The sequence below is a fragment of the Caretta caretta genome, chromosome 1, assembly GCF_965140235.1.
Source record: "Caretta caretta isolate rCarCar2 chromosome 1, rCarCar1.hap1, whole genome shotgun sequence".
NCBI lineage: Eukaryota > Metazoa > Chordata > Testudines > Cheloniidae > Caretta > Caretta caretta.
Window position 1 is genome coordinate 61,324,684 of NC_134206.1, and position 24,811 is coordinate 61,349,494.

A 24,811-nucleotide genomic window follows, 5' to 3' on the forward strand; every position below is an offset into this window, starting at 1 on the left:
GCAAACACCCGTTAACTGGCTAAATAGACATCCTTGTTGGAAATAAATTTATAGCACAAAATTGCTTCCCATCAGATCTTACATGCCAAGTTCAGCTGAGTGCAACTTTTTACAGTAGTTCTCTTGTAAATGATCAGATAGTCACAGATTTAACCCCCTACTTTATACTCACATCTTACTCAGCAGTCCATTTACTTCTAGTGTTCACAACCCCTAAAAATGTCCTACAGTCTTCCAACTGTTGTATAAATACTCGTTTAACTTTCTCTAAGCATCAGTAGGAGTTCAAAGAAAATAATGCCTTCAGCAGTCTAGTGAAGAAATGTTGTTAATTTTTTCATGGGGGAAAAGAAAATACATGGCATTTGGATGTATTAACTAATTTTTCTGCCAGGTAGGTAAACTGGGAATGACAGCTTATTCAAAAGGATTTTGTCAAATTCAGCCAGCTCTAATGCAGTGATAAAACTCTAGCCCTGTGATTCAGCAAAGTGCTAAAGCATGTGAGTTATCCAGTTTGAAGTCAGTGGGAAAAAAGGTGCCTTACTGAATCAGGGTCATAAGGTTTGCATACTGATTAAAACTTCCAAAACACTGTATCACTGTTACAAGCCTTGCAGTATCTCTGGAAAGCAATCCCATTTTACAGATAATTCTCTGACTTTGCCAATGCCCCACAGTAAATCAGCGGTAACTGAGATTGGCTCCAAGTCCTGAATTCAACCTAACAGGATAGTTTCTCCTGCCTCTTTGCTTCCAGGTCTTGCTTGCAAATCTTTTATATACATTTGTAAACACATCTAAATTAACTAACTATGCCACCATACCTGTTTAGTTTGCATCTGTTACTGACTCGGGAGACAGAAGCCTGCGTCACTTTCTCTTTTTCATTCCAGTTATTAGCCCAGGACATAAGACACGAAAGGAATGTGATTCTGCAGTGTGTTCGATACATCACCCGAAATGACATGTTTGGACTTCACTTAAAGACAGAACCAGTCGCTGAACCTGACAGTGGACAGGCTTCTAGAGCTGCAGCGGAGTTTTTGACGGACAGACCTGATGGATCTAATGTTTCTTATAGCTCTGACCGTCAATTAGCAGATGGAGAACAAGATGCATTATTTATAGCTCAAAGTGAAAAAGCAGCTATCAGTCAGGCATCACAGATGATTCACTATATAGATGAGGAGACATGGGAAACCCCAGCAAGTCGATGTGAAGAAAACTGACGTTTGTTACGGTATGCCTGTGTCATGGAGGGTGGACCAAAGGCTCAACTTTTGTACTTCACTGAAATATTTTTTGAAAGACAGTAGAATAGAAAACAAAAATCCTATCTTTTGTATTTTAAGAACCATTAAAACCACTTTTCTGAACACTCTGCCAGAAGTGACCCTTTCCTTGTGGAAACTGCATCCATTTCAGGTGGCTCTTTGCCTTCTACTTGAAAAGTTCAGTAGTGGAGCATAGTTACAACTTTCTTCAGTAGCAATCTTTGTTTGCCCCCTGGGTTTGACTTGAGGACTCTTCATTACAGAATATGCCAGTGTTTTAAAACCATAATCCGAGCAAAATTATGCTGTTGATAATGGTGCTCTCGAACATGCTCAGACAACCAGTTGTCACCGGAGGCCCTGAATGTTTTGAAATAAATTTTTAATACATCTCTCAGCTGTTGTTGGTTTAAAATATAAAATTTACAAAACAGTTGGTTTGGCTCTAAAACTTTCACACCGAAATCTACCACTAGTACAATAAATCAGTTGAGCAGAGAGAATGGAAGCACAGTTAAGGTGGTGGCAGCTTTAGATGGGAAGTTAAGTAGAGAGTAGAAAATTGCTTGAAATCATTCTTTAAGTGACAAACCAATAGCTACTGCTACCTTTTATCCATCCTTTAATATCTGCCTGTAACTTTAGACATAGCTTCACCTCAAGCCTTAACTGCTGTAGCTGGTCATCCTTATTGCTTGTAGGAATGAGGGCTATATTTTACTCTGTATTTAAATTATAATTTTGGAGTAAAGGAGGCTTCCTAGGATGAGTTTCTCTTTATCTCCCCTAGTTAATATAAAATTAAGACTATTATCTGGCATTCTATAACCTGTTGTTTTCTGATTCATTTTTAAAATGCCAGTGACACATCCTGTGGATTTCCTTGGAATTGTGCTATTAATGTCACTCATACAAAATGTTCATTCCTCTCTGTGGTGCCTGAAGTTATAAATCTCATACAAGCTTTTATGAGCTTTAAAGTTGCATTAGTTGAGGATTTAAAAATAAGTTTGCCACCTTTTGTTAAATTGTGTGTACATTTGTCAGGTGCCTTCTTGTGAAGTTCACCTGTCAGTTTGTCTCGCTCCTAGTGGAAATATGATATGACAGTGACTTAGTCCATTCATCTGCTTAAAAATAGTTCCCCACATTCTGTATTTTAGCCACAATTCTTACATATTGTAGGCTCAGTTTCTAAATTAAATTGCCTTCTCAGGAAATGCATTGATCTTTCTTTGCTTTACTCATTCTGGTACAAGTGCACCCCTCCATCTAACCTGCAGAATGCTACGGACTGTAGGTTTTTTTTGTATTATCCAATAGCTGTATGTATTAAGTTCTCTTGTTCAGTTTTTAAAACACTTGTCAGTTTTGTGGAAATAAATCTTGTTCATGGAGTACAGGAGGCTGGGAATAGCTGAAAAATTCCATCTTTACTGCTCTACTATATATAGCTACACTGTATACTATGTAACATACTGTGTACATTTATGGAATTATATAAATATTGGCACCTATGTAAGAGGGTGGTGAGTCCTAGGAATGTGTATATGTAATAGATTATTAAATACAGCAATCATAAACTTGTTATATTTGTACTTGCAATCCAGATGACTCATCCTTCCCATGGTGGTCCCACATACCATCACTTCATTTTATTACCTTGAGTGTGGCTCTTACACAGTTTACTGCAGTGAAAAACAGCGAAAATTTAGCTAAGGAGATTGGAACTTTACAGAATTTGGTTTCTGGATACACTTGTATTCAGACTGGTATGTGTGTGGGGAGGGGTGTCAAATCAGCAGTTGCATTGTTATACCAATAAAATAAAAACCAGCAGGATCTTATTGTGAATACAGAAAGAATCATAGTAAGCAGTTAGTTATAGCTATAACATTCCATTCAATCTCATATTTATTCACACACACAAGTTCTGCAAGGTTATCATCATAGTTACCAGCCTTAGAGTTGCTCGTGCCAAGCCACTGGTCAGGTGGCCTGGACACGAGGAGGGAGCAGGGCCTTGTCAGATGCACATCTGACGCTCCTGGAAGTTGGTTTGCAGAATCAGACCCCAAAGTTCTCACTTTCTAGAGTCCATTTTTATAGGAATTTCTTCCTATGCAAGTCTATGGGAATTGCTTCATCATGCTGTTGCTGAATCAATCAGCAGATGGCACATTTCTGACGGCTCTGTGTTCTTCGGTTCTCCCATCCTTGAGGCTGTTGGGTGGATTTCAGTCTGTCCTCTGGTTGTTTCCACTTGACCCCTCCTTCAGCCGATGGACACTGGATTCTTAGGCTGGTACCTCCCTGATCATTCAGTTATTATCCACATCAAGCATCCATCCACATACATCTTCTATCTGTATTTTAATCACAGTTGTTAACAAAGCGAGATAAATACAACGAAAGGGCAGGGAGTCTCTGTGTGCTGTTTCTGTTACAAAGTATTGCTTTGAGTCTCTCTCTGTGTGAGTAGTTGTTGTTACAAAGTACTGCTTTGAGATTGGACTCTGTCTTAGGATGTACTAACACAATTAGCAGCTTGCATGTTTCACACAGAGAGGGAGAGAAACAGTAAAAACAAGAGACCAAAAACCAAGAGACCTCTTAATTAGTAATACTCTGGAATTTAAACTCATTTGTGATTTTAATACAGAACTTCTTTAATATGATCCAACAGCATCAGTGTAGTAAACAAAAAATGAGCAAGTTAGGATTACTACAGAATTGCACTTTTGGGGGTAGGAGGGGGGTAACTAATCCACCGCCCCTTAAGGGCTTGCTCTTGTTCCTGTTGAAGCTTGTGGCAAATCTCCCTTTGCAGAGGGAGGTCCTGTGTGAGGAAGGCTCTGCTATGAATTGCTTGTACCTCTGTTCCCTGACTGAAGATCATTAAAATTCTACAAAAAGTAGATATAGCCCCATTAGAAGTCCTTCTCTTCCTCCCACCCTCCCGTTGTGTGGTTAGGTACCTTTCTGGGAAAAACATTTAACATAGAAGGACTACCTGTCTTAAATCAATAATACATTTTGCTTTTGTGGTGTTTGTACTGCATATATTTAAAACTGCCCTTTGTGCTCCAGGAATGAACTGCTTCTGCTTAATCTAAGGGGAGATGGGTAGGCTGCATTAAACCAGGAATAGCAGCTGTGGGCCGTATACAGAAAACCCCACTTTTTCACTTTGGTTCCTTTTGTAGGTCAATAGGGAGTTTCACCTGACATTCCAGAATTAGCTTTCCTAATACCTTTCATCTAGCCTTCACATTGGAATGTTAATGCTGTAATTTCCTGTCTTGCTTATGTCAAGCAGCTGCAGTTTTGTTTCTGCAGCTTTGCCTTTTCTTTTTGTATCCGAGTATGATGATGGATTTTTTCCTCCCACTTGCATGAAGATGCCTGTCTGTGGCTGTGTAAGAAATAACCAGTTGCATTTTGAATGTGCAGTGGTTGATTTCTTTATTATGCTATGCATGGCCTTTAATTGTTTCATTATTGATTTTTGGTTGGATTATGGCATTATGGTTTGAAAAATGGTACTTTCAGCCTTTGACTTGCACTGGATAAAAGTACTCAACATTTTACTGCCCCCTCCCCCTTCCAGCTTTGGTAACTTAGCTACAGAAGATGTCTGAATTAAATTCATTACCCTCCTTTTAAAATTCCATGTTTCACTTATTAATCCAGAAAAACTGAAGTCTGTTTTTACAGCTGTCTAAACCTTAGTCAAGTTTGTGAATGGTGATGTGACTTAACAGACAACTCTGTTTTGTTTGAACAATGCTTCTCATTTATGGGATAGCTTCTGTCTGTGAAGGGAATAAAGAAATGAACTTTGTGGCCTTGTATTACTGAATTGTAAGCATCTCCTTGTGATTTTGTGTTTACGTGAAGGTTCTTGCAGCTGGTCTGTACTTGTGTTGTAGCTGTTCTAAAGTTGCAGACTTCAGAATTAAAAAATAGGATAAAAAAACAGGACAGAACCCTGCACTTGGCCAACGGGGATGGACCAATCGTGGGCCCAGGATAGGGTGACTAAATGTCCCGATTTTATAGGGATAGTCCCGATTTTTGGGTCTTTTTCTTATATAGGCTCCAATTACCCCCCACCCCATCCCAATTTTTCACACTTGCTGTCTGGTCACCCTAGCCCAGGAGGCCGTGCCCCCTTTCCCCTGCTGCACATGCTCCAGGTGGAAGAACAAAATAAAAAGAGGCAGCCCAGCTCAGTTAGGGCTGGCTGCGGAGGAGGAAGGATGTGTACTGTAGACTCCTCCAGAGATGTTGAGGATGCTCCAAGCAGCAGAGCCTGTGAACCCAGACTACAGTGCAGATGACTTGCCGATGGCAGAAACTGACGGGGACGCCAGGCCACCACCAGCTGAGGAGATGCCTGGGATGCCATTTGTGGTAGGAAGTGAACCAGGGGAGGTAGTAGAAGCCGATGCCTAAACCCTTAGTGAGGAAGTCCCCTGTTTCCTAGGACCCTGGGTTGGAACCTGGTGGAGCTGGAGGGGCTGGATTCCCCTACCGCAGGCCAGTAGGCATGACTGCTGTTTGCTCTTGGTCCCAGCCCTGGAAGCTCAAGGACCATAGACTGTTTGTTTACGCGGCCCTTCCCGGGAACCGGAGCCCACCTGGCTGCAACTCCCTGAATTAGCAAGGAATCCTGAGAACTGAATGACGGGGTGTACTAAACCCGCACTTGGCCAATGAGGGTGGCCTGGCGTGGCCCATGGAGACCCCCTCACAAACCAGAATACTATGACACAATTCAGAGAATTGGAGCTAAAAACAGGGATCCGCTGACCCTACCTAGAAAGCTATATATCAAGACCTTCTCATCACCCCCACGTTGCCTATCCACAGCAATGCTCACCTCTGTTCATCATTTAAACCCCATTATCCACAAGCAGTCCATTGAACTTACAGTTATAAAGTCTTTTATGGACAAAAATGCAGGTCTTGTAACCTCACTAATATTTTTTTAGAACTAGTGTAGAATATGTTGGTGATTCATCCTGTTACACATGTAGAAGTCCAGCCTTCATTGGGTTTTACACACACAAAACTAATACCAGTATCTAAGCGGGCTACATTGGCTACCATCGGCTGAAGTATGTCTACCATTTATTTTTAAAGATGGCTATTGGTTAAGGTAGAAGAATGTTTTGTAGTTCTCTGCAAGTTCCAGTTCCTCTTGGAACATTTTAAATGGCATGAGGGAAGGATGGAGAATGTCCTAGGACTTCATCAGTACCCAAGCAAAGCTGAGGCCAGGTGCGGAAGCTGATCTTGGAGAGCCGAAGAGAGGAGAACACTAAAGAAAAGATTATAGAAAGAAGCTAAATGTTTAAAATTCCATATCTACATGTGTTTGAAAGAGAAGGCAGTGGGATCCAAACTCTGAGTCAAAAAGAGCCGGGTTCATTACCAGCTCTTTGACTTTGTATCACCTTGGGCTATTGATTTAACCTTGCTGCCGCAGTTTCCCTATCTGTGTAAACCAAGGGGAATGCTTAACTACCCTTGTAATTTTGAGAGAGATGGATGAAAAGTACTTAGGTATTCAGCATTGTTCCTTGGAAGGGCACTGGGGCTAGTGAAGCAGAGTGGTATCAGTCTTCAATATTCCTGTATTGATATAATCTAGAAACATTTAATAACTTGTAAATATTCCCCTCACTTCCCTGCTTTCTTTGCTTGGGTGATTTGTCCCTTCCCATCTGCTGTTCCTGTGACTGTCCCTAAATAGATTCTTCAGGCAGAGCCTCCTGTCTGTAACTGATAAGATGTGGTGGTTCTTGGCAGAATACAATTTTTCCATCTCTTCTCTATTGTACATGCTATATAAACTTGTACCGGGTCTGTCTGTATAGGTTCCTGTCATTTAAAACACATACCAGCACAGTAAAACAAAACTAACATCCAGGAGAATGTGACACGCTGAAAGATCTAAGATGTTCCAAAGCACAGTACTAGGGTTTTTTTTTTTAAAAAAAAGTTTTACACTATAGATTTCATCAGGAAAAACTGTTCCTGTTGAGACTGATTAATTTGTAAGGGTCTAAACTTAGGGCTCCTCACTGACAAGGGAGACCAAAGACTCAAAAGAAAAGCAATGTAAGATCACAGGAAAGAAAAAAAAATAAAACAAGTCGAATGAGCAACTAACAATTAGCCCCATTAGCCATAGTGTCTCTTGGAACTGTGCTCCCACTCCATAAGATTAAGTGTCTGACTCTCTTTGAAAATGCATATATAGTTATTTGGTATGTGCACAATTGTGATTCTGTATGCAAGTTGAGTATTTACACAGGCAAACTGTCAGTTCTGAATTTAACGGGCCCCTTGTGGCATAGTTGTTACTATGCATGCAAACCTAGTTTGCAGTTGCATGTGCTCCTTATGTTTAGGTTATGCATGTGCTCCTTATGACTAAAGTTTAGGTTAAAAGGGGGATGTGTGTGGGAGGGAGTGGGGGGAGGTAGGGTTTCCTCTCAGGTAGTGGGAATATTACTTGTGTCATAAAAAGAACTCACAGAAATAGCTCTCTCTACATTGATAATGGGACTTATCTTTCTGTACTCGTAAAAGAATATGCACTTTGCATGTATCAGGCTCTTGAAACCTCTTTCAAGCGTGCCCCACTGGTCTATCTGAATTAGGAAAATTAAGATCCTGGTTTTGAACAGGATCATAATGTATTTAACTAGCAATGTCAGCATTTACTTGTCTGTACTAATCTACTTATTGTGACTGGAGGACAACCCTTTGCTCTATGCATGCATTAGGTATATTTTTAACTCTGTTTCCTACACCAACTTTATGTGGGGAAATAATGAGCTCTCCCATTAAAAAGACTTACAGAATGAACTCTGATCTGGTAGCATGAGTGGTCAAAAGACCAAATGAAATGGGGAATGTTTAGGTTGTGAAAGGGAGGATGCCAGTACATTGTCCAAAGCAATTCTGTAGTTAAGGTTATTTCCTAATGTTGAGTTCCAAATATGACATGTGCTAGGACCACATTTAGGAGCCTTTTTGGTCTCTCAAACTGCATGCCTCGCTTTTCAGTTAAGGCCAGTTAATTCTACATTTTAATTTTTCTTTTCTTTATTTTAAACACTAGGTAGTTATTTTCTCTCTAGATCTACTCAAAACAGCTCCTGAAATTTGCCTGCCTTATATTGTGAAGGCAGAGTAAATCTTAGGGTTTAAAAAAAAAATCCTTTTTTTCACCCCTTGTTTTTGCTGGCACCTATTTAACTTCAGTTGCTAATTCACATTTCTGGGAGACGCCATGTCTGTAAGATTTTTGTAGTACTGTTTACCCATTTAGTTAAGGTGTGAGATCTCCTAATCCATGCCTGAGACAGCCTTGGCATTGGCTAGCAAAGTCATGGAAGACCAGAATTGACACTTCTGTTTCTTTCTAAAGTAAAAAAATACCTTAACTTAGGGGGGTTGGGGATGGAGCAGCAACATTTCAGGCTTTTTGAAGAAGAAGAAAGTATAAACCCAGTTTCAAAAAAAATCTTTGTTTTTTGCATAGAATTGAATAAATATAATGGTGCCATAAAGGTGTAAGTACCTGATATTTATGGGACCAATTAAAGTAGAAACTTGGCATTTCATTATGGTGTGATTTGGTGTATGGAAGACGGGAGCAGGCTAAGCACCTCTATCAGCTTTAAGGGCAAGGGGCTTTATTTTAAATTTCTAGTTATAATGCGAGATTGAGGCAAAGGTGGTGGGCCAAATTCATCCCTGGGGTAGTTCCATTGCTTCTAATAGTTACACCAGTGACTAATTGGCCCATATTTAACAGATTCTTAAATGTGCTATTCAGATTGAAAAGGTTTCTTTCCTTTGTGGGAGGATGTGTGATTTCCCCTCATGCAGTCGCTGGGCTGCTTCTCTGAAGTTAGAGAGAATATTAATCTCTGATCATTTATGTACAAGAGCTATACTATGCCACTTGCATGCCTTACTCCTGGGGAAATTCCGCACAAAAAATTTAAAAATCGGCAACAAAAAATTAAAAATTCTGCGCACACTATTTTCAATTTCTGCAAAATGCTGCATATTTTATTTGTCAGACTCACACAATATAATCACACCAGTTTCAATTATTTTTGGTCATTTATTTCAAAATACCTGTCAGCAAGTATGTCGGTAACGATAGAAACAACAAAAAAGATTCAGAAAATGTTTTTTGACAAATAGATTCCTTACTAGGCATCTTAATAGAGAACTCTGAGTAATAATTCATTTAAGCTACAATATAAAACCATATTTCCTGCATCCCTCAGAAGCAGTGCAAAGGCTGCGGGAAGTCAGGGGTAATGGAGGAGCTGAGGGAGAGGGAAGTAATTGCTGGGAAGGAGCCTTAGCGTGAACTTGGAGGGTTGTTGGGTACGGGTGGGAAAAGTATGGCACATGTTTTTTGGGGGGCAAGGAAGGGGTGGGGAGGGACTGTTAGGGAGCTTTCCCCAGGCAGACCCTAGCTAACCCCTAGCCTCTCCACCCCCACTCAGACACCCACTCCTCCCATCCACATGTGGCCCTGGACCACTCCCCCTGTCCCCATGTGTCTGTGCCCCCACCCAGCCACCCTCTGCACCCACTCCTCCATCACTATGTGGCCCTGCACCTCCCTCCCCCTGTAGCCCTGTGCCTCCACTCCCATTCAGCCCCCACCCCAGTCTGTTCTCCCCTATTAGCCCTTATGAGCCCCTGTCTGACAACACCCCACGCTTTCTGTTTCCCCATATCCCCTGTGTCCTGACCTGGCCTGACAGGTGCTGTGAAGAAGGCAGGCTCTTTTTCTTCTCTATCACCACAGCGCCCTCTGGTGGGCAAAAAGCAGAACTGCAGCAACTTTTCAGCAGAAGCTTTTTTCTGTGCAAAAAATTAAAAATATGCACGGCTCATTAAGTATGCACACACGCAGTGGTGCAGAATTCCCCTAGGAGTAATGCTGAGCCCATAGCCTAGTGTTAATTCTCAGCCTTGCCAGGTAAAAGCCTTGGGTTGCATTGTTTGACTCTGGACTGATAGGCTAAATATACACTTTCAATTGTGGGTTTCCCTTGTTGCAATTGAGAAAGAATGGTCTTGTGCTTAAGGCACTAGACTGGGATTTAGAAGATCTGGGTTCAAATCCTGACTTTGCTACAGGTTTCCTATTTGACTATGGGCAAGTTATTTAATCTTTGTACCTGAGTTCACCATGCAGATACTACTACTTCCTGATCTCTTGGGGGCGTTTGTTTGCAAGGCCTTCAAGTGAAGATCATGTAGGCGCTTCAATAAATGGAACCCCTTTCTGAGGAATTAAGGCCATGCTAATAGCCTTTGAAGGAAGTCAAATCCAGTCTCTGTCAGTAAGTTGGATGGTGGCTGTGACTTAGAAGGGCAATTAAAATTTGGCTGTACACAAAGATCATTGCAATTCTGATGTGTAAAACCCCACAGGGAAACCCAAAATGTAAACCTTTTAATAAAGCCTGATGCAATGTGACACATCATTAGAAAATTGGTAATATAAAGTTGTCTCTCTCATTCTATTTTAAACATTTGAATCATTGTCTTTTTCAAAATTAGCATATAGATGAACTACAGACTGTTCCCAACACGGGATTAGTATATTCAGTTGGGACTTCAGTAAGGAAATATACTTAAGCATTAGTTTTAAAAAGGAAAGCCTAAGTAGCAGTTGCTTTCTGTGTTAAAAACTAGAGTCTTAAGCTAGTGTGTCATCTGTTTAAATGAAAAAAGAAAAGGAGTACTTGTGGCACCTTAGAGACTAACCAATTTATTTGAGCATAAGCTTTCGTGAGCTACAGCTCACTTCATCGGATGCATACTGTTTAAATGACTCACTCCTCCCCCGACCCGCTGGGTCTACTTTTTATTTGAAACGGTCAGCCATCAGTGGTGTGGGCTTTTGTACTACTTCAGTGTGCATCTTCACTGTTTGTAGAGATTGCATGACTCTACTTTGGCAATGTGGCCTATTGCTGCCTTAATTATTAACGGGGAGAGACATCTCACTGCAAGGATGTAGCAGACAAGGTGGGTGAGGTAATATCTTTTATTGGACCAACTTCTCTTGGTGAGAGAGACAAGCTTTTGAGTCATAGAGAACTCTGCATACTACAGGGCTTAGCATTCTATGTTCCATCTTGACATGAGCAACCTTGGTTCTGTAGTCTCTGGGCCAGAGCTCCACAAACAGCGGGGTTGCTTCAGTCTCTTCATTTGTGCAAACTGAGTACAGACCTAGGGTACATCTGTACTGCATTGTCAATCTGGGTTGAGAGTCATGTTGGAGCTCAACCCCTACTATCATATACATACACCTTTGTGACTCGGGTCAGCAAGCACTCAGAACCCAAGTCAAAGCCCGAGTCCCACTGAAACTCTGGTCCAAACTCCATCACTTTCCAGTGTGGATGGCACTCAAGCCACAGTTCCGAGTCAGAAGGTCTGCATCGTCCAATATGCATGTATTAGCACAGCTGTGAGACCCAGGTCCAGGTTTACAATGTAGTAGAATCATAGAATCATAGAATATAAGGGTATAATATAAGAATATAAGGGTTGGAAGGGACCCCAGAAGGTCATCTAGTCCAACCCCCTGCTCGAAGCAGGACCAAATCCCAGTTAAATCATCCCAGCCAGGGCTTTGTCAAGCCTGACCTTAAAAACCTCTAAGGAAGGAGATTCTACCACCTCCCTAGGTAACGCATTCCAGTGTTTCACCACCCTCTTAGTGAAAAAGTTTTTCCTAATATCCAAAGTATGTACACTATGAGTATGTACACTCAAGCAGGGGCTCAGAAACAGAGTCCACAAGTGTAGGTCCCACAGACCTGATTTTGTAGCCATACCCTTAGAGATGCTGTCAAGCTGGGTATATGGTACTTGGTTGGTCTAATTTTTTGGCAACCTTGTCATTTTGACCATAAAGAAAAACAGACAAAATCCAGTAGAAGGGGGCCTACAATGTACAGTGGTGCTTTAAAACTGATGTAGATATGCCCTGAAATGTTTAGCAAAGACTCCGCAGTTAGGCCAAGAGGTATATCCACACAGTTGTGAGTTTCTCGCTCTTTCCCATCAAACTTGAGTCTGCTCAGGCTTCTGGAAACTTCTAGTTTTGCAGTGGACAGGCTCAGAAGCTTAATGCAGGCAGTAAAGAAGTCACTTCCATATTAACACCTCTTGTCACTTGTGTGTTCTTTGCAGTTATAACAACCTACCTTATATACCCCTCCAAGAAATTCCATAGTTGACTAACATCTCTTCATGTGCTAGAATATATATTCTGCTTACTGTATTTTTCACTCCATGAATCTGAGGAAGTGGGTTTTAGCCCATGAAAGCTTATGCCCAAATAAATTTGTTAGTCTCTAAGGTGCCACAAGGACTCCTTGTTATCTCTTCCTCACTGCTCTGATGTGGCTAGCTGAAACATTAAAGATAAATGGAGAAAAACAAAAGCAGGTTGTCTAGGGAAGTGTAAATGTAGAGAGTTGCTACCCACCCATGTCCCTCTAACACAAACAGTGAGCGCTTTTTACTGCAAGTATTTATGGGAGACTGTAGTTTTTCAGTCTGGCTGCGTTAAACTAACTTAAAGGCCAAGACCATTAACACAAGCTAAGCCACGAGGCCAAAGAGACATTTGTTTGAGCCAGTTTGAGTTCACCACTTAGATTCATCTTTTTCAGCTCTGTAAATAGCTCAGCCAAATGCAGTTCAGTGGTGATAAATAGAACAATAAGCTTCATACTTGTAGCAAAGAATACAAAGAGGGAAATGCTTTTGAATCGACTGTAACACACTAACTAGGAAAGAAAGAGAATTCACTCATTCAATCTGATGTACGAAAGTCAATCACCAAGTTCTCCTCTTTGTTACTAGAATAATGCAGTGAGAGTCAAAGGTATGTATAATTTCATAATGCAATATCCTTAAATGGCATCCAGAGCTCAAAGCACTTTGCTCACACTAATTTACCTTTCATAAGACTACTGTGAGGTAGGGAAGTGTTATCCTGATTTTATACACAAGAAATTGAGGCACAGAAATTCCTCCTAAAATGCTTCCTTTCTCCCACCCTTTTTGCATATTGTCTATTTACACTGTTAACGCCTGAGGGCAAGGACTGTCACTGTGACTTCATCGGTGCCTGGGAAAATGGGTCCTGAATTCTGCTGGTGTCTGTAGATGCTACCAAGATTTTGGAATGAAATTTCTGGCACAGTTGAAACGCAGAAGTAGTGGAAATACATATTATGAGTATTCTTGGAAAATTCCATGACTAAAAGGCTTTGATACATGATGAAACGGAATGTTGCAGTGCTTATCCAAACAGGTTTTCAGAATGCTAGCACCTTTTGCGTCCTGCCCCATATCAGGCATCACTGGAGGGGGAGGCATCCCTAACCTCTGGACCTCTCCTATGTGGGAGTTTCTGTTTCATCCCCTCCCTGCTGATGCCCCCACTTTAATAAAGGCTCCTGATGGTGCTTTTCGCTCCTTCCCACCTGTGACACGTTTCAGTCGGTCCTCCGAGCCCCTAGGGGGTGATGGAGAGCTATGGTCCCACTGGCAGGCCTTAGTTACACCTTTCAGGCGCTGGGGAATTAGCGGGGAAGGTGTCCCGGCCGTAGTCTGCGGCGCACCCCTCAGGCAGGCTGGCCGGGGTAGGGGAACTCAGGCCCACCCAACTCCACTGCGTTCCAGCCCAGGGTCCGGTCAGTGGTGGGAGGCGAAGGTCCTGCCACTGGGTCAGCGGGGCCATCCGCGCCCGCTGACCAAACACACCCATCCCACGGTGCAGTTCGGCCCCTGGGCTACTTCCTACCCGGTCTCTCAAGCAGGTCTCTCCGGTCCCTCCAGCTCGTCCGGGTATTCCGCTGCTGGCAGTTCCAGCTCCAGCTCCCCCTCTGGGTCGGACTCATGCTGGTCCGGGCTACAGCCGGGCCCCTCCAGGTCCTCCGAGTACTCAGCGGCTGGCAGTCCTGGTCGCCACAGGCCTTCCTCCCCGTCAGGTTCCTCCTTGCCCAGGGCCTCCCCTGGGTCAGCAGCAGGATCGCGAGGGAGCAGCCTGTGTCTGTCTCCCTCCCTGGTGCTCGCCTCACTGGGCAAAGGGCCCCGCCCTTTGTACTTCCTGTCCCACCCCTCCCCTTCCGGGGATTGGCGTAAGCTTGGTCTGGCCCTGCCCACTCAGGCTGAGACGGTGGCTCTTTACCCTCTGGTTCGGAGGGGAGCCACCCTGGCTCCCTACATATCCCACCCCTCAAATCCAGCTCCCGATCTTCGGAGCTGGTATCCTCACCTCTCCGAGGCGGGATAGGAAATCCGCATTGGCGTTGTCTCGTCCCGCCCGATGGTGAATCGTGAAGGCATAGGGCTGCAGAGCGAGATACCACCGCATCAGCCTGGCATTATTATCCTTCATCTTATTAAGCCACTTCAGGGGTGCATGGTCCGTAACCAGTATAAAGGGGGTCCCGAGGATGTAGTAGCAGAGAGCATCGACTGCCCACTTAACTGCTAGGGCCTCTTTCTCCATGACGGAGTAGTTCCGTTCTCTGGGGAACAGCTTCCGACTTAGGTAAACAATCGGGTGTTCCTCCCCGTCCACCTCCTGCGAGAGGACCGCCCCAAGCCCTACGCCTGAGGCATCAGTCTGAACAATAAAGTCACGATGAAAGTCAGGGCTGAAGAGTATTGGATCGCTACACAGCCGTTCTTTGATAGTTCGAAAGGCCGTCTCGCACTCATTGGACCAAAGTACCCGGCGGGGACTGTCCTTGGTCAAGAGCTCCATTAGTGGGGCTGTAATGCTTGCGAAGTGGGGTACAAACCGCTGGTAATAACCAGCTAAGCCCAAGAATTGACGCACTTGCCTCTTCGTGGTCGGCACCGGACATTCCTGGAGTGCTTGGACTTTCTCAATGAGGGGGAGGACCTATCCCCAGCCCAAGGTGTACCCCAGGTAAGTGGTTTCCTCCCGCCCGATTCGGCATTCTTTTGGATTGGCCGTAAGCCCAGCTGCGCGGAGGTCCCGGAGGACTGCCGCTACTTGGTTAAGATGTTCCTCCCAGTTATTGCCATAGATGACCACATCGTACAGGTAGGCCGCAGCGTACTTCATGTGTGGTTGCAATACCCGGTCCATCAAATGCTGGAAGGTTGCTGGGGCCCCATGTAGGCCGAAAGGCATCCGGGTGAAATGGCATAACCTGAAGGGGTGGCAAACGCGGTCTTCTCCTTGGACCTAGGATCCAAGGGGATCTGCCAGTACCCTTTGGTGAGATCTAAAGTGGTGATATAACAGGCCTCCCCGAGCCGGTCGAGGAGCTCATCGACGTGGGGCATCGGATAGGCGTCAAATTTTGAGATGGCGTTTACCCTCCGGAAGTCAATGCAAAACCGCCGGCTCCCATCTGGCTTTGGTACGAGGACGACGGGGCTCCCCCACTCGCTCTGGGAGCACTCAATAAAACCCAGATCCAACATCGCCTGGACTTCCTCCTCTACGGCCTCCCGCATTCGCCTAGGCAATGGCCGGGTTGTCTCTCGGACCACCACCCCGGGTTCCATCTGGATCACGTGGTAGGTGAGCGTAGTCCGCCCGGGTTTCGTGGTGAACGTCTTGGGGAATGCCCTTACTAAGCAGAGTGCCTGTTCTTGCTGCTTGACTGTGAGTGTCTCTGCTAGCTGTGGCTCACCATTATCCGACTCCTCGGGTGGTTGGGGCCCCAGTTCCGGTTCGGGGGGATATGGGGCAACTAGGAGCCCTTCCCGGTCCTGCCAGGGTTTTAAGAGGTTTACATGATAAATCTGTTTTTCCTTACGGCGACCAGGTTGCCAAATCTCGTAGGTGGCTGGCCCGGCGGAGGACCTCATACGGACCCTGCCAGCGGGCAAAAAGCTTTGATTCCTCTGAGGGGAGGAGGAGGAGTACTCGGTTCCCTGGCCCAAATGATCGAGCCTGGGCGCCCCGATTGTAGTGCTGCTCCTGGGCTCTTTGGGCTGTGTTTAAGTTCTCCCTCGCGAGCTCACCCACCTGCGCCAGCCGCCCCTGCAGTTGTAAGACGTATTGCAAGAGACCCTGTGTTGAGGACGGGTTGTGTTCCCAAGTCTCCCTCAAGAGGTCCAACACCCCGTGGGGTCGCCGCCCATAGAGGAGCTCGAATGGGGAGAACTTCGTGGATGCCTGTGGGACTTCTTGAATTGCCAGTAGTAAAGGAGGGAGCAGCTGGTCCCACTGGCGGAGGTCCTGGGTGGGGGAACGCCGCAACATTACCTTCAGGGTCCAGTTAAACCGTTTGACCAATCCGTCAGTCTGGGGGTGGTAGACCGAGGTCTGCAATTTCTTAATCCCCAATAGGGCACATACCTGACGGAACAGCTTAGACGTAAAGTTGGTCCCTTGATCAGTGAGTGTCTCCCGTGGGAGGCCCACCCTTGCGAAGATCTTCACGAGCTCCGCAGCGATAGTGCGGTGAGTGATTCTTCTTAAGGGGACGGCCTCGGGGAAGCAGGTGGCATAGTCCATCAGGACGAGGATGTATTGATGGCCCGCCTTACTTTTTGGAAAAGGCCCGACCAGGTCCATTGCTACCCGCTCAAATGATACACCTACGACTGGTAACGGGACCAGGGGGGCCTTCCGTACCCCTGCCGGGGCTGCATGTTGGCAGTCCGGGCACGACGCACAGTAATCCTTCACCTCATGGTGGACGCTGGGCCAGAAGAACCTGGCCAGGACCCTGGCCACAGTTTTTTCCTGCCCTAAATGGCCAGCAGCCGGGATGTCATGTGCAAGCTTCAGGACAGCCCAACGATGAATGTGGGAGACCACAAGTTGGGTCCGGACCTCTTGGGTCTGGGGGTCTTGGTCAAGGTGGTAGAGCCGCTCGTGGTTGAGTTCAAACCTGGGCCATTGGATGGTGCGCTGTGCCTCCACGACCTCACCATCCACCCGGGCCAGCTGCTCATAGGCTAACCGGAGCGTAGGGTCCTCCCTTTGATCCCGGCTAAAGTCCACCAGGTCAGGAGGGGGACCAGCCATTTCCAGGCCATCCTGCCCGGGGGTGGGACCTGGGTCAGCTCCAGGGTCAGAGCTCAAGTCAGGTCCTGTCTTCTTCTCAGGCGGGGCTCCCTCGAACCCCTCTTTGGTGGGTAGGGATTGGAGCACCAGGACGAAGTCTGGCCAATCACGGCCCAGGATCACTGGATAGGCGAGGGATGACGCCACTGCCACATTCATTAACTGAGTTGCTCCGTGCACCGTGATGGGGACCCGAACCGTGGGGTACAATTTTACGTCTCCGTGGATGCACTGAATCCATACTTCCCCAATGGTCCGCTTGGTGTCCGAGAAGAGCCCCTGGCGGACAAGGGTCTGCCCACAGCCCGAATCAACTAGACCCACCACGGGGACCCCGGCGACTTCCATGGGAGCTGTCAGTTTGGCCATGGAGGGCAGACGGGCCCGTCACTCCCCAGCGCACACCAGGCCAAAGTTGCAGTCCATTACAGGACAGCCCCGTTGCAGATGACCATAGTCGCCACATCAGAAACAAGGTCCTACCTCTGGGCGCGCCGGCCGCATGGGTGCACCAGTGGGACCGCAGAGTGGGCTGGGTCCTGGTGGTCAGGTTAAGCGTCCAGGGCCGGAGAGTGGTGTGGACTCGGGGCGTCGGGAAAACTCGGTCCTGCTGCCATCCTGTCGTCGTGTATGGTGGGGTGCATTGGTTTGGGAGGTGGGCCCCCTCCGTTCAAGTTTCTGTGCATTGGGTCCAGGGTTTGGGGGGTGGGCGGCCGGTCCTATTGGGGCCTCTGCCTCAAGAAAGTCCTCCATAAGCGCGACGGCCGTGCTCAGACTTTGTGGCTGGTGCCGCAACACCCAAGCCCTCCCCTGGGGTGGGAGGATGTGCACGAACTGTTCGAGGATGACCTGTTCAGTCACCTCAGCTGCGGTTCGACGCTCGGGCTGGAGCCATCGGGTACCTGCGTCCTTCAGTTCCTGGGCCATGGCCTGGGGTCTGGCGCCCGGTGGGTAGACTTTTTCCCGAAACCGTCGCCAAAAAGTTTCCAGGGTAATGTTGAAGGCATCCAAGATAGCTGTTTTCACTCGAGCATAAATGCAGGCCTCATCATCTGGAAGCCCACGGTAAGCCTTCTGGGACAGCCCCGTCAGATATGGGGCGAGGAGTGTCGCCCATTGGTCAGGCGCCCAACCAGCCACTGAGGCAACCCGCTCGAAGGTCACTAGATAGGCCTCCAGGTCATCCTCAGGCCCCATCTTGGCCAGACGGATTGGTGGGGTGGGAGGGGTCGGGGTGGCTGCCTGCTCCGGTTGAGCACCACCATGGCCCGGCCACAGGGTTGCAAGCTTCTGGAAGCATTGGGTTTGTTGTTCCTGGTGCTGGGCCCCCAGAGTTTGAAGCAACTGCTGTTGGTGGGCGCCCAGCTGCTGTACGAGTTGGTGCTGCTGCTGTTGCTGGCTCTCAGCCAGGAACTTGATAAGCCTTTCCATCTCCCTCTTTCCAGTAGGGGAGCTTCAGAGGCGCCCTCGCACTAACCCCTTTCTGCAGGGATAGGGATCGCCTGCCCACATTCTCCACCACTTGTGACACGTTTCAGTCGGTCCTCTGAGCCCCTAAGAGGCGATGGAGAGCTATGGTCCCACTGGCAGGCCTTAGTCACACCTTTCAGGCGCTGGGGAATTAGCGGGGAAGGTGTGCCGGCCCGAGTCTGCGGCGCGCCCCTCAGGCAGGGGAGCCCCGGCCCGAGTCTGCGGCGCACAGTTCTGCTACCCAAGGCAGGCTGGCCGGGGTATGGGAACCGTTCCAGCCCAGGGCCCGGTCAGCAGCGGGAGGCGAAGGTCCTGCTGCTGGGTCAGCAGGGCCATCCGTGCCTGCTGACGAAACACACCCACCCCACGGTGCAGTTCTGACCCGGGCTACTTCCTACCCGGTCTCTCAAGGGGGTCTCTCCAGTCCCTCCAGCTCGTCCGGGTATTCCGCGGCTGGAGGATATTCCGCGGCTCCAGCTCCCCGTCTGTGTTGGACGCGCGCTGGCCCGGGCTACAGCCGGGCCCCTCCAGGTACTCAGCGGCTGGCAGCCCTGGTCGCCACAGGCCTTCCTCCCGGTCAGGTTCCTCCTTGCCCAGGGCCTCCCCTGGGTCAGCAGCAGGATCGCGAGGGAGCAGCCTGTTTCTGTCTCCCTCCCTGGTGCTCTCCTCACTGGGCAAAGGGCCCTGCCCTTTGTACTTCCTGTCCCACCCCTCCCCTTCCGGGGATTGGCGTAAGCTTGGTCTGGCCCTGCCCACTCAGGCTGAGAGGGTGGGTCTTTAGCCTCTGGTTCAGAGGGGAGCCACCCTGGCTCCCTACACCATCCTTTGCAACTGCAGTATGTCCTGGAGACCTGCTTGTTCCGCTGCCTAGTCCTGAATGTCCCCATTGCTGCCTTGTGGGAGTCTGAGAGGAGTCGTTCCTTTCGGACAATTTAGTTGGGGCTTATCCCTGGTGTAGGGATAAGGACCTCAGGGCTTCTGGGAGGAACTCTCAATATTCCACCCCCACAAAATCATAGTTTTAAAATTATACCCTTACTGGATGATTTGCTAATCCTGACCCTCAAGGGCCAGGTACAATCTGAGGATAGCCACCCATTAAGTGACTTGGATTCCCACTCACAGCTAGAATCCCTGTCTAGAGCTGGGATGTCAACTCAGTAGTTCTTGTCCCACCCCCCAAGTCCTGTGCTCAGACCACCCTTCCATGTCTGTCTCTCTGCTGTATATCGGATTTATAGATATTTAGTTATTAGCACTGTTACTAAGCCATCACTTCTGCTCAGTTATATGAAAAGCCTAACTCAGGTGCAACTCCATTGATTTCATGGAGCTGGATGAGAAATTTGTCCCAGTGTCTTCATTACAATCTAAGGGCATGTCTACATGTACTGCAGTGGTGCAGCTCTACCGATGTAGCGGCGCTCATGCAGCGCGTCTGGTGAAGATGCTATGTGCCGACGGGAGAGAGCTCTCCCACCAGCATAAAAATCCACGCCCGTGATTGGCAGAAGCTATGTTGGTGGAAGAAGCTCTCCTGCCAGCATAGCACTGTATATACTTGGTGTAAGTTGGTGTAACTTATGTCGCTCAGGGGATGGTTTATTCACACCCCTGAGTGACATAAGTTCTGCCAAAATAGACTGTAGTGTAGACATAGCCTAAGCGTTAATGATAGAATTCAGGATATAAATGGGATGACAGATACTAAAATTGTCTCTTCAAAGTTGTCCTGTTCCAGTCATGAGCATAACTGCAGGATCTCTGTTTATAATCTGCCTCATCAGGCTGCCTGAGCCATCCAGTCACCCAGCATTTCTATTTATAATTATTGCTGATTGCATGTACTGGGTGCATTTAACTGCTGAATCACTAGGAGTCTGTTCCACCCAGTCATGATGTGAGAGTTATTGTAATGCATGAACACACACATTCACAGCTTGTAGGCAGCCCACACCATCCTTGCCTTATGTTTGATGCATGCCTTGGTCTTGGTGGAAGAAATACATATGCTTCTTTTCAGGTCTGCCGAACAAGCCTTGAACCTAGGGATGAGCCCAAGGAGATCAGATGTAGTAGAGCATAACTGGATTTCTATGTGGACTCGTGCATTCTGGGTGCATGAAAAATAACCAGGCTTGCACTTGGTCTGAAGGTGTTTGGTTGGTTTTGTGTTTTTTTCTTTTTTTTAACAGTATGCCCTAACTTGGAATATGGAAACACTTAATTCCAGCATAAAGTGTGTATAATAGAGAGCTTTGATTTCTACTTCAGTAGAACTTCAGTTTTGTCTGAAGGATGTTGCATGCATTAAAATCACTACTGTTTGATGAAGATCTGAACTTATGTCCTCTGAATTACCATATTATTTTTGTGTCTATTTTTATATAAAAAGGTCATGTAAGTTTCTCTGTAATTAGCTAATGAGGAAAAGTTCAATGTGCTAGTGTATTGCATCAGTGTCCAATACAGTCCGATCCACATCTGCCAGTGAACGGAAATTAGAGAATCTTGAGCACTCCGACCCTCAGTGTTTATTTGCTTTATCCTGCACCATTTAGTGAAAAATCACAATATTCTCTATTCATGGATCCTATTCAAGTATAGGGTCCAATAGCCATTCATTTGAACTGTCCATTTATGTTTTTGGGGAATGGAATTTCTGCAGCAGGGTCATAGCGGTGTGAGAAAAAAAGAAACTGGAGGAGCTGTGATCCAGCAAACCATGTCTTGTTTGTTAGCAGCTGCGCTGACAAGCTAAAAGAAGTACAACTCTTCTCCGGCTAGCTTCTTTGCTCCTCTGGGAGTGAGGGTTACTGAGCACACCTGAAAATCAAGCCCCTTCTAGTTAGGTACCTAAATATGGATTTAGGAACCTAATTGCAGTCATCCAGGTTTGAAAATGTTGGCCTTTATGAAAACCTCGTTGGGCATTAATCAAAAGCTATCCAGTGGCTTTTTTGTGTGTATGCCTGATGGGAAGCAAATTTTGGTTCACTGGCTCACCCTTAATAAATTCCAGATAACCACTTAAAGCCTGGAAAAGCAATATGTTCTGTTTTTAAAGAGGTAAGTTTCAGAAATGGTGTGGACTACCAGCCTGTGTCTTAATCTGTGACAGAATCTGAATCTCTGTTGCCCTTCGCAGAGCGCGTCACTGTCAAGTTTTACTGGGGGGAGGAAGTTATCCTGTTTCTTGTTCTTTAATCATTCAGTAACATCCGTTTCTGTGGAATTTAAGTGGGACATTTTCAATGGCACAATGGACAGATAGTGCCTACCTCCCACATGTGTCTTTTGGCTGAGAATAATTGAGGAGGAGATTTTCAGTCTGTTTTATATTATGCAGTTAAGCTCCAATCACTTTCACGCCTTTTGGAACTGTGGTGGCGTAGTCCTGGGCGTATGCTGGGTTCCTTATTGTTCTTGCAAATATGGATGAAAAGTGCTGTTTTTTAAAACACTTTTGATCAATTAATACTTTACTGTGTTGCTAGAGGATAGTGTCTCTTTCAAAGTCAATTTTAGTGAAGTGAGACATAATTTTGGACTCCCTTGCACTATGAACTGCAACACCAGTAATTAGGGCATTGGCTTCATCTTCAAATAGGGATGAATCTGGGAAGACATAAAGTCAGTAGGGTAATGGGGGACAAAGGGTCATGTGTTTCAGACCTTAGAAGCTAAGCCAGTGGGGACCTGATTAATACTTGGGTGGATAATGAACCAATGCCCCTGCACGGTGACAGGAGACACTGCATTACTGCCAAGATGTAAAGCCATTGTCCTGACATCATTAGAGATACTATGTTGAGTGTTAATTTTCAAATAACTAGCTCTTGTTTACAGACCATCTCTTTCCTCAAGAGATATAGAAAATTTATGTGACAAAAACATTTATTGGAAGTACAGGAAGCCCTAGTATGAGAAGGCATGTATAGAGAAGGAGGGGTGTGTCTGATGTGGCATCATCTTTCCATGCTGGTCGGCACATAGCCCATGCCAGAGGGCATTACTTGTTGTGGTAAGTATGATAGTCCTAAAACATCTTGTGGGCGGTGGTAAATGTTCCTTTGCTGCACATCAGCATTAGGAATTCAAACTGTTTCCGAAACTAAAGGCCTCTCCTCCTGTCTAGCATATGGGTGATGCTCTTCTGATTCTGACAGAGTCATTTGATTTGCCGTAATAACAGCTGAGACGCTCCTGGAAATAACACTCTAGATGGGGAGTTCAGGTCAGTGTGGTGCGGTATTGGCATGAGTTTGGGATGGTCGCATTACCCACAAGTAGCCAAATTACGTGCTAGGCAAATCATTCCAAAGGAACATTGATAGTTTTTACCCTATCCCACTGTGCATTTTGGGTTTGTCACAGATGATAGGTAGGTCTTTTTTGGAAGGGGTTAGCTTGGGTATTTTTTGTTTTGAAGTGAAGTGACTGGGACTATGTTTTGTCTCCTCTACCTGCAGTGTCTGCTGTCTTAGTCACCAGCAGTCTAACCGTGCTGGGCTCTTGGAGACCGAGAAGCCAAAAATGTTTTTAAAATGATCTGAAATCACTTTTTTCCTAGACTTAACATTAAGGCTTGTTTTTAAGGTCCAGTGCTTTGATCCTTTCTGGTCTAGAAGTCAGTGCTGCTGGATTCCGTTTGAAGCATGGCTCAGTGAGATAGGCAGTGGGGTGGTGGCCTATTGACAAAGCTACACTACACTGTGCAGTTAACCTCATGGAAACAGAGTGGGCCATTTGGGCTACAGGAAAGCCTGTTGTGTCTCCCAGTTGGTTGCTAGACATCAGTCCATTGAGAAGACAGACTCACTGGGTGAAACCCTGGTTTTCTTAAAAAGAAAAGGAGGACTTGTGGCACCTTAGAGACTAACAAATTTATTTGAGCATAAGCTTTTGTGAGCTACAGCTCACTTCATCGGATGCATTCAGTGGAAAATACAGTGGGGAGATTTATATACACAGAGAACATGAAACAATGGATGTTACCATACACACTGTAACAAGAGTGATCAGGTAAGGTGAGCTATTACCAGCAGGAGAGCGGGGGAGGAGAGGGGAAACCTTTTGTAGTGATGATCAAGGTGGGCCATTTCCAGCAGTTGACAAGAACGTCTGAGGAACAGTGGGGGTGGAGGGATAAACATGGGGAAATAGTTTTACTTTGTGTAATGACCCATCCACTCCCAGTCTTTATTTAAGCCTAATTTAATTGTGTCCAGTTTGCAAATTAATTCCAATTCAGCAGTCTCTCGTTGGAGTCTGTTTTTGAAGTTTTTTTGTTGAATAATCGCCACTTTTAGGTCTGTAATCGAGTGACCAAAGAGATTGAAGTGTTCTCCGACTGGTTTATGAATGTTATAATTCTTGACATCTGATTTGTGCCCATTCATTCTTTGATGTAGAGACTGTCCAGTTTGGTCAATGTACACGGCAGAGGGGCTGCCAAGACTGGGCGTGGATGGGTCATTACACAAAATAAAACTATTTTCCCATGTTTATCCTCCCCTTTCCCCCCCCCCCCCACCGCTGTACCTCAGACGTTCTTGACAACTGCTGGAAATGGCCCACCTTGAATATCACTACAAAAGGTTCCCCCCCGCCCCACTCTCTTGCTGGTAATAGCTCACCTTACCAGATCACTCTCGTTACAGTGTGTATGGTGACACCCATTGTTTCATCTTCTCTGTGTATATAAATCTCCCCACTGTATTTTCCACTGAATGCATCCGATGAAGTGAGCTGTAGCTCACGAACGCTTATGCTCAAATAAATGTGTTAGTCTCTAAGGTGCCACAAGTCCTCCTTTTCTTTTTGCGGATACAGACTAACACGGCTGCTACTCTGAAACCTGGTTTTCTTGAAGTCGCTTGCAAAACTGTCATTGACTTCAGTGGGGCCAGGATTTCAC

General features: G+C 46.1%; 1 protein-coding gene across 1 annotated transcript in view; it reads left to right on the forward strand.

Annotated features, from left to right (window-relative positions):
• The window catches only part of NUFIP1 (nuclear FMR1 interacting protein 1), a 32,157-nt gene extending 27,012 nt beyond the window's left edge, over positions 1 to 5,145 (forward strand). The window contains exon 10 of the mRNA XM_048850817.2: positions 897 to 5,145. Within this exon, the coding sequence (XP_048706774.1) occupies positions 897 to 1,232 (336 nt within the window). The 3' untranslated portion in view covers positions 1,233 to 5,145. The remainder of the gene's footprint in view (positions 1 to 896) is intronic.
• The last annotated feature ends 19,666 nt before the right edge of the window (positions 5,146 to 24,811 follow it).